The 15207-nt window shown below is 41.4% G+C and overlaps 1 protein-coding gene across 3 annotated transcripts in view; it reads left to right on the top strand.

Annotated features, from left to right (window-relative positions):
• Positions 1 to 15207, top strand: part of Ubqn (ubiquilin) — a 109564-nt gene that overhangs the window by 39121 nt on the left and 55236 nt on the right. For all 3 annotated transcript variants that reach the window (XM_080283674.1, XM_080283675.1, XM_080283676.1), the window contains exon 5: positions 12615 to 12734. In XM_080283674.1, coding sequence (XP_080139800.1) covers positions 12615 to 12734 — 120 coding nt within the window. The remainder of the gene's footprint in view (positions 1 to 12614; positions 12735 to 15207) is intronic.

Here is a 15207-nt window from a genome sequence, read left to right as displayed (position 1 = left end):
CAGCCATTTAATAGTGACGAGTGAGAGGTTGGGTGGGATAGGGGTATGGGGGAGGGTTTGGGAGCTGGGGTAGAGGTGGATGGAGCTCATTTTGTACCCCTTTCTCATTTTCCTTGGGTATGTAAGGGTGAGAAGGGGGAACCCCTGAGCAGAAATTAGTGATTGTGAGTGTACATGGTCATTAACCCGTACAATCCCGCCGTCGGCATGGTGCCGATGGTGCAAAATGTCTAGAGTAATTCCAGCAATGTGATGGTGCCGACAGCAAAATTCGAGCACTGTAGCGTGTCTCTAACTGCTTCAGTCTAGCTAATTTTTTGCTAAGGAGTAGTTTAATGTATTGGCAACATTGTGCACAAGCACTTGTAACGCTGAGTTTGGTTCTGCATGGCTGGGTGACATCAGTGTGCCATTGTCCATCACAGCTTTAGAATGTTGCGTAAGTCATGTCATTTTTCTGTCTCATTGGGCTGGAGGAGACGGTTGAAACTGTCACATGGACCCTCTGTCCCTTCATTTAGTGATTCTATAGAAGAGGAAGACCTGGACGACTCTTCTGGGGAGGAATATGAGCCAATGGGGAAGGATATTGAGAACAGGGATTCCCCCATTCTCCTTCCCCGTTCTTTCTCATCCCGCCCAGCTGGGTGGGAAAACATAGCTCACGGCTTGGGAAACTGAGCCAGAAACACGATGAACGACCATCCTGCACTTATTTCTCCTATAAGGAGTACTTTTTCTTGCTTTTCCATGATTTATATGTCCTTTTGGATTGTTTTATGCAATAAAATTTTGTTCAGTTTTTGGTCCAGGATTGGATGGGTATAAAATTGCAAAAATGTCTAGGATGGTACAGGTTAAATAAACACTTAAAATGATATGGGGTATTGTTTTACTCACTGGAAATGCATAGACGTGTAGATGAATAGGTGCATGCAGGTACTGTACGTCCAAGTCTAAGAGCAAAGCCAGGCCAGATAATCTTTAGATAAAGCCCAGAAAAATTCAAAAAAGTTCACCTTGATAAATTCAGAGTACTGTATTGGGATTTTCGGATTATTGGTGGCCGGATTGGAGGACTTTCACTGTATTAACATAACTCAGGAGGAGAGATGTGTATCTGGAAGAGTTAAATGTAACCTTTATTAGGCTAACTACCTCACAACAAGAAAACTCTGCTACAGTGAAGAAGATGTTATGGTATTGCAAGAAAGAATACTGTTTATGATGTCAGTGGATTGAACAAGATACTGTGTGTGTGTGTATGTGGTGTGTGTGTGTGTGTGTGTGTGTGTGTGTGTGTGTGTGTGTGTGTTCTTACTTGTATATCTTAACAGGAATGAGTCAAGCTCATACTGTTCCGTGTATTAACTTCTAGGCTTCGATGGGCTCTGAGCTACGTCATACCATGGTGCGGCTACTTTGAGCTAAAATCGTTCATTTTCAACTCATGTTTGTTTATACTTAGAGATTTAAAAAAAAAAGAAAAAAGAAAGAAAAGAAAAAGCACATGCGTCAGAAGTCAGCACCTTTCTGCTTACCTATGAGTGTGTTTATGAAGAGGCAGAGCCTTTTACAGTGTTGTGGGGACAGGTTGAAGAGAGGTCATTTTGAGCTGTTTTTCTGGTTGCTCTGAGTCTGTGGCCGCTTCGCCACTTACCCTGCGCGCACGCTACCAGCCTTCTGCTCCATTCTTGGTAACGTCAGCTCACTTTACTCACCATTTATGTGCATTTTCCTTTCCTTGGTTTTTTTTGCTTGGTACTTCAAAATCATGACTACACAGATATATAAGAATAATATCTTGTGATCATATACCATGAAAAATAACATAATAGTGAATATTGCTAAACTTATGTAAATAATGCTAAACTCAACATGATAAGTATATTTTCATTCATTTCCTTGGTTTTTTCACTGGGCACTTCAAAATCATAACTTTTCAATCATAATTGAATAATATTATGTGATCATAAACTGTGAAGAACAACGTAAGAGTGAATAATGCTGAATGTAGGTATATTATACTAAACTGAACTTGATATTTACATAGCTTACACAAATAACTTTTGTTTCACTTAATTTGTAGGCACTTACACTTACTTATTTTACGCTAGTTATTTACATTTGTCTTCACTTTTCATTGCCTAAAAGTTGATGAGGGAGTGAAAATCCCTGAAGGGATCATCAATCCACAAACTCACCTTGCATTCCGGGCACCAGGTTGTCACCTTTCGCCTAACTAGCTGCTACTGTGTGGTGTGCATGCAGACGTTGCACGTGATTTGTCTCTTCCTGCCTCCTTCACCCGCTGGTGTAGGAGCAAGATAGTGGCACTGGATGAAATCCTTGGCTGCCACCCTGTCCGGCGCAGCAGCATACCTCTTCCCTTTTTGAGAAGTACTGATTGTTCTGTATTTCTCAAGCAGCTGGAACACTACATTGTAAGAAAAGTCTTGGAACTTCAGCCATTTTTGGGAGTTGAAAAGGTAGAGGTTAAATGCGTTCAGCATGGTGACATCGATAAGATGCAGGAGGAGCTTTAAGGACACTAGACCAACTTCTGTACGCACTCAATACTACCTAGGTGCATGTCACACTTGTCAACCAGGCTCGTGTTGAGCTTGTAATCAAGGACAGCATCAGGTTTCTGCTTTTTCTGGCCAATACAATGGTGAATTATGTCTGTTTCTAGCAATTGCCCCTGGTGCACAGTTGCTAGGACATTGTCATCTCTCTTGTCATGCGAAGTTAGCACCAAGATGTGATTTGACTGACACAGTTGTACACTACGTTGGCCAGCTGATGGGGTTTGGCATGAACTTCTGGTTCCTACAAACTGTGCCACAGGAACCAGTGTCATTGGCAAGGAGGAAGCAAGCCAGGGAAGGGCTGGTATATCAGTTGTCGGTATACAGGATGTGTCCTTGACCCAAACATCTTTTTGATGACAATCCCCGAAACCCTGAGAGGATTGTTCCATGGTATGTCAGTGTCCGTTGCTATGTAAACAACCATGTCCAGGACATACCTAGTGTGGCAGTCACACATGACGAAAATTTTGATCCGAAAACGCTGCCTATTTGAGGGTATTTACTGCTTGAAGACAAGCTGCCCTCTGAACAATACCTGGGATTCATTGATGACAAGCTTCTGAAAGGCAGAAAAGTATGGGGTGAATTTTCCTTTCAGAAACTGAAGCAAGTCCCTTATCTTCCATAGTCGGTCATTGGCGAATGGCTCCCTGTTGTCTGCGAAGTGAAGGAAGCAAAGAAGGACAAGGAATCGGTTCTGTGGTATGTACATTCCAAATGTATGTGTTGCACGGAGAGTGTCCCTCGTCCAGTAGTCATTTAGGACTTTTTTTTTTTTTTTTTTTTTTAATGAGGCATTAGGAGGAGCAGAGCCAGAAATGTCATTAGCTCTGCCTTCACATCATTTGCCCACTTGTGGACACAAGATCTGAGACTAAATGTATGTGCCTGTGTGACAAATTCATAATATAAATTTGTCTGCTCGCACACCAGGTTGGTCACTTTGTCATCGATGAAGGCCGCAAAGCAATCCACTGCTCGGTCACCAGGAGAGTAAAGCCAATGCTTTGTCTGCCCTGCTGCACTAATAGCAAACTGGGGATTACTTGGCACAAAGTTCCTGCCATCACTCCGTGTAAACATAAGTGAAGTGGCAGGTGCAGCAGCAGTTGGTGTGGTGAAGAGGCTTGTGGAAGGGCAGGTGAGGAGGAAGCTGGCATGCGGGGCTATGTTGGTGACTCAGAGCCCCACAAAAATACTGAGACAGCATAAAGTTTCTGCCGAGTCTGACCTGACCCATGGGAAACAAAGGAGCTACATGGAGGTTTGGCATGGATGCTTGGGTCTGGTAGGGCTGGCCGCGCAGCCTGGGTAACCCCCCTCACCCTCTGTCTCCTTCCCCGTGCTTGGCAAATTCCTTTGTAAATCAGCATTTCCCTTACTTGATTCACTTTCATCACTAGTGTTGTCACGGTCTTCCCAGTCACTTTCCTCCTTACTAAATAGCAATGCAGGATATTTTGAGGGGGGGTTACATAAATAGGCCTACACCACTTACCATGTAGTGTCTTTGAAGCTAATTTTTCCATTTTTTCCTAGCAGTTCAACACTTGAATCACTAGATTCACTGTCACTTGGTGGTACAGGCCTTTCTTTCCGATAAAAAGCACCACAACTAACACTTCGGCAGGCACTTTCACCAGATGTGGTGGGTTGCAGCAAACGCAACGTTCGACCTCTGTGCTCCATGATGACAAGGAGAGAACTGACCACACTCCTTCGGTGCCTGGTGACTCTGGGTGACTCAGAAAGCCACTGTGTGACAACTCTGTGCTTGGAAGGGCTGATACTTACTGCATTCCTGCTGAAATCAAAGACGCAAAATTTGAAATCAAAGGGTGCCTCCTGAGAGGTCTGTAGCAGGCTGTCGATAGGTGTACCTCAGAGGCTTATAGCAACCAAGGGGTTAAATCACTTTTATCATACATTTCCCCAAATTTTTGAATTGCTTTGGCACAGTTTCATTCGGTAGTGCTTTCCACAGATCAATTGCCCTATTTGGGAAACTGAATTTCCTTACATCTGTATCACCTCCCTTTTTATGTAGTTTTTTGCAGTGTCCTCTTGTTGATGCTTCCCCATAGGTTATTTACTCATTTATGTTTATTTTCTCTTTCCCTGAAGTGCATTTATATAGCATAATCATGTCTCTTCTTTTCCTTCTCTCCTGTAGTGTTGGTAGACTCAGTTTTTCTAGTCTTTCTTTGTAACTTAGATCCTTTAAGCTTGGTACCCATCTTGTAGTGGCCCTTTGTACTGTTTCAATATTATGTATGTGTTTTTTTTAGATGATTCCAGACAACTGATGCATACTCCAGGGTTGGTCTGATGAATGATGTTATTATCTTTCTCAGCATGTCTTCATTTATGTATGTGAGTGCTCTTCTCATATTAGCAAGCAGTGTACTGTATATACATGTTAAGTACCTTCTCACTGATGTGGTCAGCTGGAGTTAGTCTGTTATTGATAATCACTCCTAGGTCCCTCTCTCTGATATGTATAGGGTTGAACTTCCTAACTAATAATCCCAGTCTGATCTTTTTCCACTTTTATCAGTCTTAATTACATGACGCCTGTCCACGTTGAATTCCATTTGCCATTTATCACTCCATTCATGAAGCTTATTTAATTCTTCTTGTAGCTCTCCATGTTAGTGATTCTCCATTGTATTTTTGCATCATCAGCAAACATATTTTTATAGCTTCCATTTCCAATATTAGTATCTGTGTCATTTATATAGGCTACACTAAAAACATAATTGGTTCCAGCACTGAGCTCTGTGGAACTCTGCTAGTCACCTCCCTCCATGATGAGTAATTACCTTTTAGTATTGTTCTCATATCCCTTTTTCTGAGAAAATTTTTCATCCAACAGTACAGGTTATCTTGGATTCCTCCTTTGAGGATACAGATTCCATAGAAGTCTTTGATGCGGTACTCTGTCAAGTGCTTTCTTGAAATCTAGATAGATACTGTCCACCCATCTTCCTCTTTTTCTGTAATGTTTCTGCAACTCTTATCATAGTAGTTTAACTCCTAAAAGATGGGTGCCCACAAATGCTGTATGAGGGTACTAGGGCCAAAAAGACGGGTGTCCAGATATGCGGTCACACACCCCCACCCCTCCAAACCCCCCCCAACCCTCCCTTCCACCACACCTATACACCCCTCCCACCCTGACCCTCCCATTGTCTCCCCACCACCCACAAACCCTCACCGCCCTCCAACTCCCTCTTCTGCCCCCAAGCCCCCCTACTGCCCCCTACCACCCCAAACCCCTTCCTTCCCACTACCCCTGCCCTCCCCAACCCCCCACACCTCCCACAACCCTCCCATCCCCCCAACCACCCCACCACCATCCCCCACTTTCCCACCATCCCCCCACCTCCCCCTATCGCCCATCCCCTACTGTCCACCCATCACCCTAACCCACTACCCTCTACCCTCCCCCACCCCCATCCCAAACCTCCCAAACCACCCCACCATTCCAAACCCAACCCCCGCACCCCTACCCACCCCCCATCTATCTCCCTACCCCCACTTCCCACACCCACATCCACCTCCACATCCACCCCCAACACCCACCCCCGACTTCCCACAACCACTCAGCCCTCTCCTCCTCACCATCCCCCAACTCCCCACCATATCGCACCTGCTGATTATACCCGTCCTGAGCGTATGTCAGAACATTCTGATGCCCATCATTTAGGGGTTGATAGATTAGTAATATATGATTTTCCCTTTCTAAAACCGAACTGCCTTTCTGTTATCCTATTGTGTTCTTCTAGATGATTTACCCAAGCTTTTCTTATCAGCTTTTCTTGTATCTTACAACACTGGTCAGTGATACTGGTTGGTAATTAAGTGGATTCTGTCTATTCCATTTCTTGAATAGGGGAACCATGTTTGCTTTCTTCCAAAAATCAGGTAGTTTACCTTGACTTAAAGATTCCTTGAATATTAAATATATTGGTCTACATAACTCCTTTGCATATTCATGTAGCACCCAACTTGAAGTTTCATCAGGACCATTTGCTTTTCCATTGTCTAATTTACTTAATTCTTCCTGTACTTCTTTTTCTGATATTTGTATAGCTGGTAATATGTGTGAGCATGCATGTTCCATATTACTTCCAAAATTAATTTCTTCTATAGAAACTGACTGGAAATTTTTATTTACTGCTTCACAAATATCTTTCTCTTGTGTATAGATGATGCCCTTGTCCATAATGGACTGTATTTTATCCTTAACATTGGTTTTGCTTTGGACGTAACTGGAAAGTACCTTAGGTTGATCACTACTGTTACTTGTAACTCCTTATACTTGTAAAATCATTTCTTGCCTGTTTATAGTTGTTATATGCCCTCTCACTATTGTGTCATCTGTATCAATTCCGCTGCAAGTCTCTCTTTTCTTTAGATTTTTTACGTTCTGTATTAAACCATTTCTTTATTTTCATTTCTGTTTCTTTGTGCTGTGGGACATAATTTCGGACTTCTGTTTTATAAAATTCACAGTTTTCTATATATAGCATTTAAATCTTGTCCTCGAATCTCCTTTTCCCAATCTGTTTATAAGAAGTACTTCTTTAGGTCATGGTAGTTGCCCTTTTTAAAGTTTAGGCTCTTTTTGTAACTCTGTGTTGTTAACTACAGCTACCACTGACTGACATAGGACCTCCCCCCACAAGGTATTAAAAACACAAATCATAGTATATCACAATGTTTGTTCATGAAATGCCATTCATTAATATGAAATCATGTTTCCTTTGTTTTTCAGGACCGGTTGGATGCATTTTGGCATGGAATCACTTAGATCTCTAAAGGAATCGAAGGACATTTCTTTGCACCAAACATTTGTCAGTTCAGTCTTTAGGTTGTCCAGATTGGGTGTCTTCGTCTCTGCCACGATTTTCTTCATCTTTCCCCAGCAGTTTTCTATCTTAGATCTGGACTGTTGCCAGGCCAGTCAAGGACCTCAATCCGATTATCCTGAAGCCATTTTGTCACCTTTCTTGACTTGTGACATGGAGCTGAAGCTTGCATGAAAAAGTTGCACCCATGACGCAAAAAAGTTTAACAAATGATCTTTCAGAACTTGAATATTCCAGCCACCATTCCTCATCAAGTTCTTAGGAAGAAAGTAGAGGCCTCCCCTTCCCATTTCACCCGAGAAACACCCCCATACCATTCCTGATTGTGGGTGCTTAACAGTCGGCACCATGTAAGCAAGGTCATATCGACTGTGGGAGGCAGGGCGACAACAGAATGCATCTGGAACACCCGAAATGTGTTTTCATCGGAAAACATAACTTTTCTCCACTCATCCGATGTCCAGTGTGCATACTTCTTGGCAAACTGAATGCACTGCTTCTTCATGCGGTCAGTGAGAATCGTTTTCTTGGCTGTGGTGCAGCTTGGCAAACCCAGCTCCTTCTGCAAGCTGTGTTGGGTTGTTCGAATTGAGACGTCTCGTAACAGCCGGGGCTGCATTCTCTTCAGTTCTGCTGCTGTCAGTCGAGGGTTCTTGATTACTTCCCTCTTCAGAAGCTTCATGACAGTCAACTTTGTGCAACCAGTACATTCACGAATCGTGTTGATAGGGACATTATCCTGCCTTCATGCAATGATGGATTATCCCTTGAGCAGTACTTTCCAGGCATGTCAACTCAACTCTAGGAAAATAACAGGGCCAACAGTAATGCATACAAAAAAAAGAGGGGGGTGCAAGCTCGGAGAGACGGGAACATATGCGCCCACTCTCGCTTCTGGGCAGGCACTGATGTGCTGAGTGTTTCACCACCACCTGCCAACACCAGAGGAGTTGCCAGTTACTTCTTGTCAAAAAAATTCACATGGTAGAGGTGGAAACAAAAAGCAAAGACACAACTCTCCCATAGCAATTCTGTGTGTTGGTCCTAAGTCAAAAGTCATTTTGGAGTGGGTGTATGTTGTATGCAGTCTTGAAATTGCAACTCAGTACTCCATGGTCACTTTTGCCAAATGGAGGGTGATACATTGTCAGTATCATTTCGTGCCTGGTAAATATAAGTTCTAGTACTGATGGATTATCAGGTCGTCTTTTTGTGGTGTTTTCCCTCATTTTTTGTGTTAGGAAAAACTCCTGCACAAGATCCAGGAGCTTTTGGTCCCAACTGCTTTCATGGTGTCTTATATCACGAATATTCCAATGTATATTTGTATTGAAATCTCCAGTTAATATAATTCTTTCATATTTCTCTTCTGTTCTATGTAGTAATGCTCTTAAACTCAAAATTGTACTCTCCACCAGGTCTTCATATTTGCCTCTTTCCCAAGTGATTGTTTTGGATGGCATGTATAAATTAGCCACAATTACTTTCCCTTCAGATGGATTAATCTCTACTGCAATCAGTTCTACTTGTGTGGTTATATCTAGTTCTATTTCTTTGACTTGTAGATTTTTCTCTGTTAATACTATAATTCCTCCTCCTTTTTTTCCCATCTCTTCATATATTGTATTCCTCTAAGTTTGGTGTCTCCTTTGATATCCTTTGGGTTGATTTTGTTTCAGTTAGGCAAATAATATGTGGTTCCTTTTCTTTGGTATAGTCTTTCATCTCTGATAATTTAGATACCATTCCATCTTCATTTGAGTACATCAGCTTAATCATCTTGTTTACATACTGCCAATAACTTGAGTCTACTACCTTCCTTCTTTATATTCCCTGTTGGTCATGTACTTTTGTACCTGCAGTCTAATTACTGTACTTTGTAAAAAATACTTTTCTTTTCCACTGATCTTTCCTTGTTCTTTGTTTTTGCTTCCTCCCTCTTCTCCTTTAGTGTTCCCAATTTCTCTTGAGTTAGGCATCTTTTTATCCATACTTTTTTTAATTCCCCTTTTTCCATGAGCTTGTTGGCATATATATATATATATATATATATATATATATATATATATATATATATATAGTAGTAGAATGGATGTGGAAGATGTGCAGATTGGCCTGGGAGGAAGGTAGAGTCCCGGAGGATTGGAAGTCAGGTATAATTATTCCCTTGTACAAAGGAAAAGGGGAAAAAGAAGTGTGTGGTAATCATAGGGGTATTTGTCTTCTTAGTATAATAGGAAAAGTGTATGGTAGGATACTTATTGACAGAGTTAGAGAAAGAACAGAGAAATTAGTTGGAGAAGAACAGGGAGGCTTTAGGAAGGGAAGAGGTTGTGTAGATCAGATATTCATTCTTAGATCTTTAGTGGAAAAGTTTCTAGAGAAGGGAAAGAAGTTGTATGCGGCTTTCATGGATTTGGAGTAAGCATATGACAGGGTGGATAGACAAGGATTGTGGAAAGTGTTAAGAATATATGGAGTAGATGGGAAGTTGTTGAATGCTGTGAAGAGTATGTACAATGGTGCGAAGGCTGCAGTGCGTGTGGTTGGTGAACTAAGTGAATTTTTCTCTTTGAAAGTTGGTTTGAAACAGGGATGTGTCATGTCTCCATGGTTGTTCAATCTGTACATGGATGGGGTAATATAAGAGGTACAAGGTAGGGTAGTGGATGTTGGAGTGGCCCTGGTGAGAGAGGATAGTGTTTGGAAACTCCCTGTACTGTTGTTTGCAGATGATACTGTGTTGTTGAGTGAAGACGAAGGGGAGCTGCAAGGCTTGGTGGATGAGTTTGAGAGAGTGTGTAAGAAACGGAACCTAAAGGTGAATGTAGGGAAGAGTAAAGTGATGGTCTTTGAGAGAGGTGAAGTTAGTGAATGTACAGCGAGGTTAGATGGTGAGGAATTGGAAAATGTGAGTACGTTTAAGTATTTGGGTAGTGTGATGAGTAAGGATGGAGGTTTGGAGGGTGATGTGCTTGAAAGGGTACAGCAGGGAAGAAAGGTTGCTGGTTCCTTGAAAGCAGTGATAAGAAACAGGGAAGTGAGCATGGAAGTGAAAAAGTTACTACATGACAGTATTGTGATACCAACTCTAACGTACGGAAGTGAAGCTTGGACATTGTTGGAAGGATACAAGTCAAGAGTGAGAGCAGTGGAAATGAGTTATTTAAGAGGAGCCTGTGGAGTCACGTGGAGAGACAGGCTGACGAATGAGGATATAAAGGAGCATTGTGGTGTGGATGTGGATGTGATAGCAAGCGTTGTGAGGAACACACTGAGGTGGTTTGGCCATGTGGAGAGGATGGAGGGTGAAAGACTGACGAAGAGAGTTTATGTGTGTGAGGTGGAGGGGGGAAGAGGGAGGGGGAGGCTGAGGATGAGATGGAGGGATGGGGTGGAGAGGTATATGAGAGAGGGGGGTGTGAGTTGGGAGCAGGGCAGTGAAATGGCAGGGGACAGGGCGACTTGGAGGCGATTTGTTTGTGGCCACCCCAAACGGGATTGAGGCGTCTGGCAATAGATAGATAGATAGATATATATATATATATATATATATATATATATATTTTTTTTTTTTTTTTTTTTTTCAGAGTTTGCACTTTGGAAGGTTACTTTTAGGGGCCCTGAGTTAATTGTCTCATATTTCCATAGCCTTTTATGCTCCTCTATATCTTTATGACAGATGTCCTCTGATACTTGCTTCAGTATGTTCATTATATTTTCCATCTCCTCTTTGTCCCTTGAGATTTTGTTTTTATTTCTTCTTCACCTGTGCCACTGATTACTATAGATCTGTTAATCTCAACGGCTTCCATGACTAGTTTTGGGTTGTTTTTTATTATTTCTTTCACTTCCTTTCTTACGCTTTTTTCTTCTGCCTTTATATCTAAATAATTATTGACTTCACCACTTCAGCATAGCCAGTTTGTACCTCATCTTTGTAATTTCTCACCATTTCATTTACCTGTGTTATTTTCTCTTCAGTGTTACTACTTGGGTCTGTCAAACTACTTGCTTGCCTGATTTTCTCTGTATCATTTCTGGTTTTCTCCATATCTTTTTTAAAATCATCCATAATTCCCTCATGGTTGACAATTGTACATCTCATTTCACAATCCATCATTCTCATTGAATGTACCTCAGCTGATAGTTCATCTGTTGTTGTGGCTTTTCTGTTTATTTCCTTTTTTAATTCCTCATTTTTTTTCCTTCTGTCTGCGTAGCTCATTCTTGATTTCATTGATTTCCATTTGATAAGTTCTCTTCAGTCTTTTTACTTTTTCAAATAACTTATCATAAGTATCCCTTTCAATCAGTTCTGGGTAGAAGTCATCATCCTGTTTTTTACCTTTGCCTCTTCTCTTAGCACCTTCTAAAGGGATCTTTCCAAAATATGAAGCCATCTTAAAGAAAAGTTAATCTCTACTCACAGTTGTTGTATCACTGCATTCGTCTTGGTGTTATCCAGCTGCCATAAGTAAATTCATCATTCCTTGACACTGATTTGGGTGTTTACTTACTTTAGGCTATACTTTGCGATTACTTGTTTTACTATGTTGGATCATCACTTAAAAATTAGCCTAAATGAGCTTGACCCATAAATAGATACAACTTAGGTATTCCCAGAGCAGAGTTCAGTGATATACGTCTGACTCATGTGTTGTCTCCCCATGTGCGTGTGCATGCGAGTGAGTGAGTGAGAGAGAGATGATAGCAATGATGACATTATTAGAGGTGTGGCCCCAGGCTTATCTGAATGTGAACCCACTGGACTGCAGGCTCAAGTGGCCCTTTTCCTGCAGTCCACCATCATCATATTGAGGGATAGGGAGGGAGTTGAGGGGCATTTGTAAAACTGGGCAGTTTATCTGTGTCACCACCCAACAGTGATGCACTGCAGCATCTGTTATAAATTATATTAGTAATGTCATTACTGTGAATAGATGAGGATAGGGACTGATGGGTAGTTTGATATTTGTCCAAATGTAGATTGAAGTGGGATGGTGAATTGAACTCAGATTTAGTGAATCAAAACTGCCTAATTGTTATGGGTTTGAAGCAAGCCTGTCATGGTAAGTGAGAGAAAATATGTTTGGTCACAATTTTATCTCATTTTTCATGCTGACACATGCTTTTCCACTTTCAGGTGGCTATAGCGCTCTTCAGAGAATGTACAGAGACATCCAGGAACCAATGCTGAATGCTGCACAAGAACAGTTTGGATCAAATCCATTTGCATCTTTAGTAGGCAATGGTAGCAGCACTGGTTAGTAGATTTACTTAATCTATGTTTATTTTCTCCGTTTACAATTACCATTAAACACATTCAGTGTTAGAGATCTCAGAAACAAAAGGAAATCTTCAGTGGTAGCTTAAGAAAAGTAATTAAGACGTTTAGTGTTGATGAGGCTAATGGAAACACTCTAATCCATTCCAAAGCAGAATATAATAATTTTCCCCAAAATTGACTATAATAATTTGGGTGATGATAGTATTGAACTTAACATGATATCATAATGACTGAATTAACCCCTTCTGTATCAATCAATCAATCAATCATTTCCTGTGGCACCCTCGGGGATGCCTAGGGCCTCGATGAACTCACACCACCACATCCTATCTTGTGCTAACTCCTCAAGATCTCCCCAACACTCATCTCCAGCTTCCCGTCTCATTGTCCTCATCCACGTCTCTTTTGGCCTTCCTCTACCTCTCCTACCAGGTGCCACCCACCCTGGTGTACCTCGTACTATTCCCTGTCTCCTATACACATGTCCTAGCCACTTCCATCGTGAGAATCTAACATATTCATCGATCGGCTGCACTCCCGTTATTTCTCTAATTCTACTATTTGGTACCCTTTCCCACCACTTAACTCCTAATATTCTTCTAAGTGCTTTATTTTCAAACACCAAGAATTTATTTTCCATAGTCACTGTGCTGTACCAAGACTCGTGTCCATAAATTAAGATACTCCTAACCATTACCTTATAAAGTTTGATTTTTGTATGCACAGAGAAATTGTTATTATTCCAAATATTTTTAAGCATTCCCATTGCCTGATTAGCCTTCTTTAACCTTTCCTCGAATTCAAAGTTCAAAGAACCATCCTTGGCTAAATAAGTACCTAAATATTTAAACCTATCAACTTGCTTTACAACCATACCTCCAATTACACATTCCTGCGCATTTTCCATATTCATATTGATTATTTCAGTTTTTCCACAATTAATAACCAAACCCACCTTGCGACCTTCACTCACCAAACAGTCCAACACTCTCTGCATCTCTTCTGGCCCATCACAAATCAAAACTATATCATCTGCATAATTTAAATCCATAAGTTTCCTGTTCTCTCCCCAAAGTATACCTGCACCGGTTTCTGTTCCAACACGTTTCATAATGTAATCAATGACCAATATACAGTAAATAGTAAAGGTGATAGAACACCACCTTGAATTACTCCGGACTTGACTTCAAACAAATCACTCAGACAACCATCAACCATCACTTTACAAAATGTGTCCTCATGCATGTTCATAATGACCCTCACAAACTCCTCTGGTATTCCATAATGTCTCATGATCTTCCCCATAGACTCTCTCGAAACACTATCAAAAGCCTTTTCAAAATCAACAAAACAAAGACTTAACGGTACTCTCATTTCATTAACTTGCTGCATCAAATGCCTAACTATAAAGATCTGATCATTGCAACCACGTCCCTTTCTAAAACCAGCCTGTTCATCCCTCAGAATACCCTCAACCACCGGCTCCAACCTATTTAACAACACTCTACTGAAAACTTTCAAAGCTATCGGTGACAAAGAGATTCCCCTCCAATTACCACATTCACTCAGGTCTCCTTTCTTCGGAACTTTAACAATTACACCATTCTTCCAAACTGATGGTAGTAACCCCGTCACCCATATCTTATTGAATAGCTTGGTCAAGATCATTATTAATTCTGTATCACAATACTGTTTTGTGGTACCTGTGTACTGCACAAACAAATGTCTGTGGCATGCTGCAGAAACGGTACAGTAGTACCACATTATTCAATTGATGTGTTGGGGGTGACTTAGAGTGCGGTATTATGCTTATATGATATCCTTGTGTTGGCATCAACACCAGCATCATGGAAGAATACATCGTCGTGATATCCCATGGTAAAGAAAGGGCTGACTGTAATTTACAGTCACAAGGTCATTGCTTCTTCCAGGTTCCCAGTTACTTCCCCCAAGTGTTATCCAGGGTACTTATTTTATCTACCAACCCACAAAGGGTGGATGGACACAGATAGTGGTGAGACTTTAATAAGCAGTTTGCTGTTTACATGGATTTAATGATGGTAGGTGTTAGCAACCATCATTCACTCACTTGATGTAGTGCTATTTCTTTCTTTCCATTTTCTCATTCTATTTCTGTTTCACCACTTCTCATCCTACATCTCCCTCTCCCTCCTGTAACTTGTATTCCTCGTCTTTCTACTCTGCACCCAGTAACAAGCCTAGTGATTTCCTGCAACCCAGGAAATCATCTACAGTACTGGGTGGTAACCACATAACCAAATTACATGGTGAAGTGGAACCTACTATGGTGCCCCTGTTAACTGGGTGGAGACACACAAAATTACAGTGTCGATCTAGGAACCAAACTTTCACACTGTTCTCCACAACATGCTGTGGTGAGTCTGTCAGCTGCAAGGCAACATCATTTCACTGCATGGAACAGCCCTGC

This window comes from Coenobita brevimanus, chromosome 98 (assembly GCF_032717465.1).
Source record: "Coenobita brevimanus isolate Jiangsu-jjx chromosome 98, ASM3271746v2, whole genome shotgun sequence".
NCBI classification, from domain to species: Eukaryota; Metazoa; Arthropoda; class Malacostraca; order Decapoda; family Coenobitidae; genus Coenobita; species Coenobita brevimanus.
This window is presented reverse-complemented; position numbering and strand designations above follow the sequence as displayed.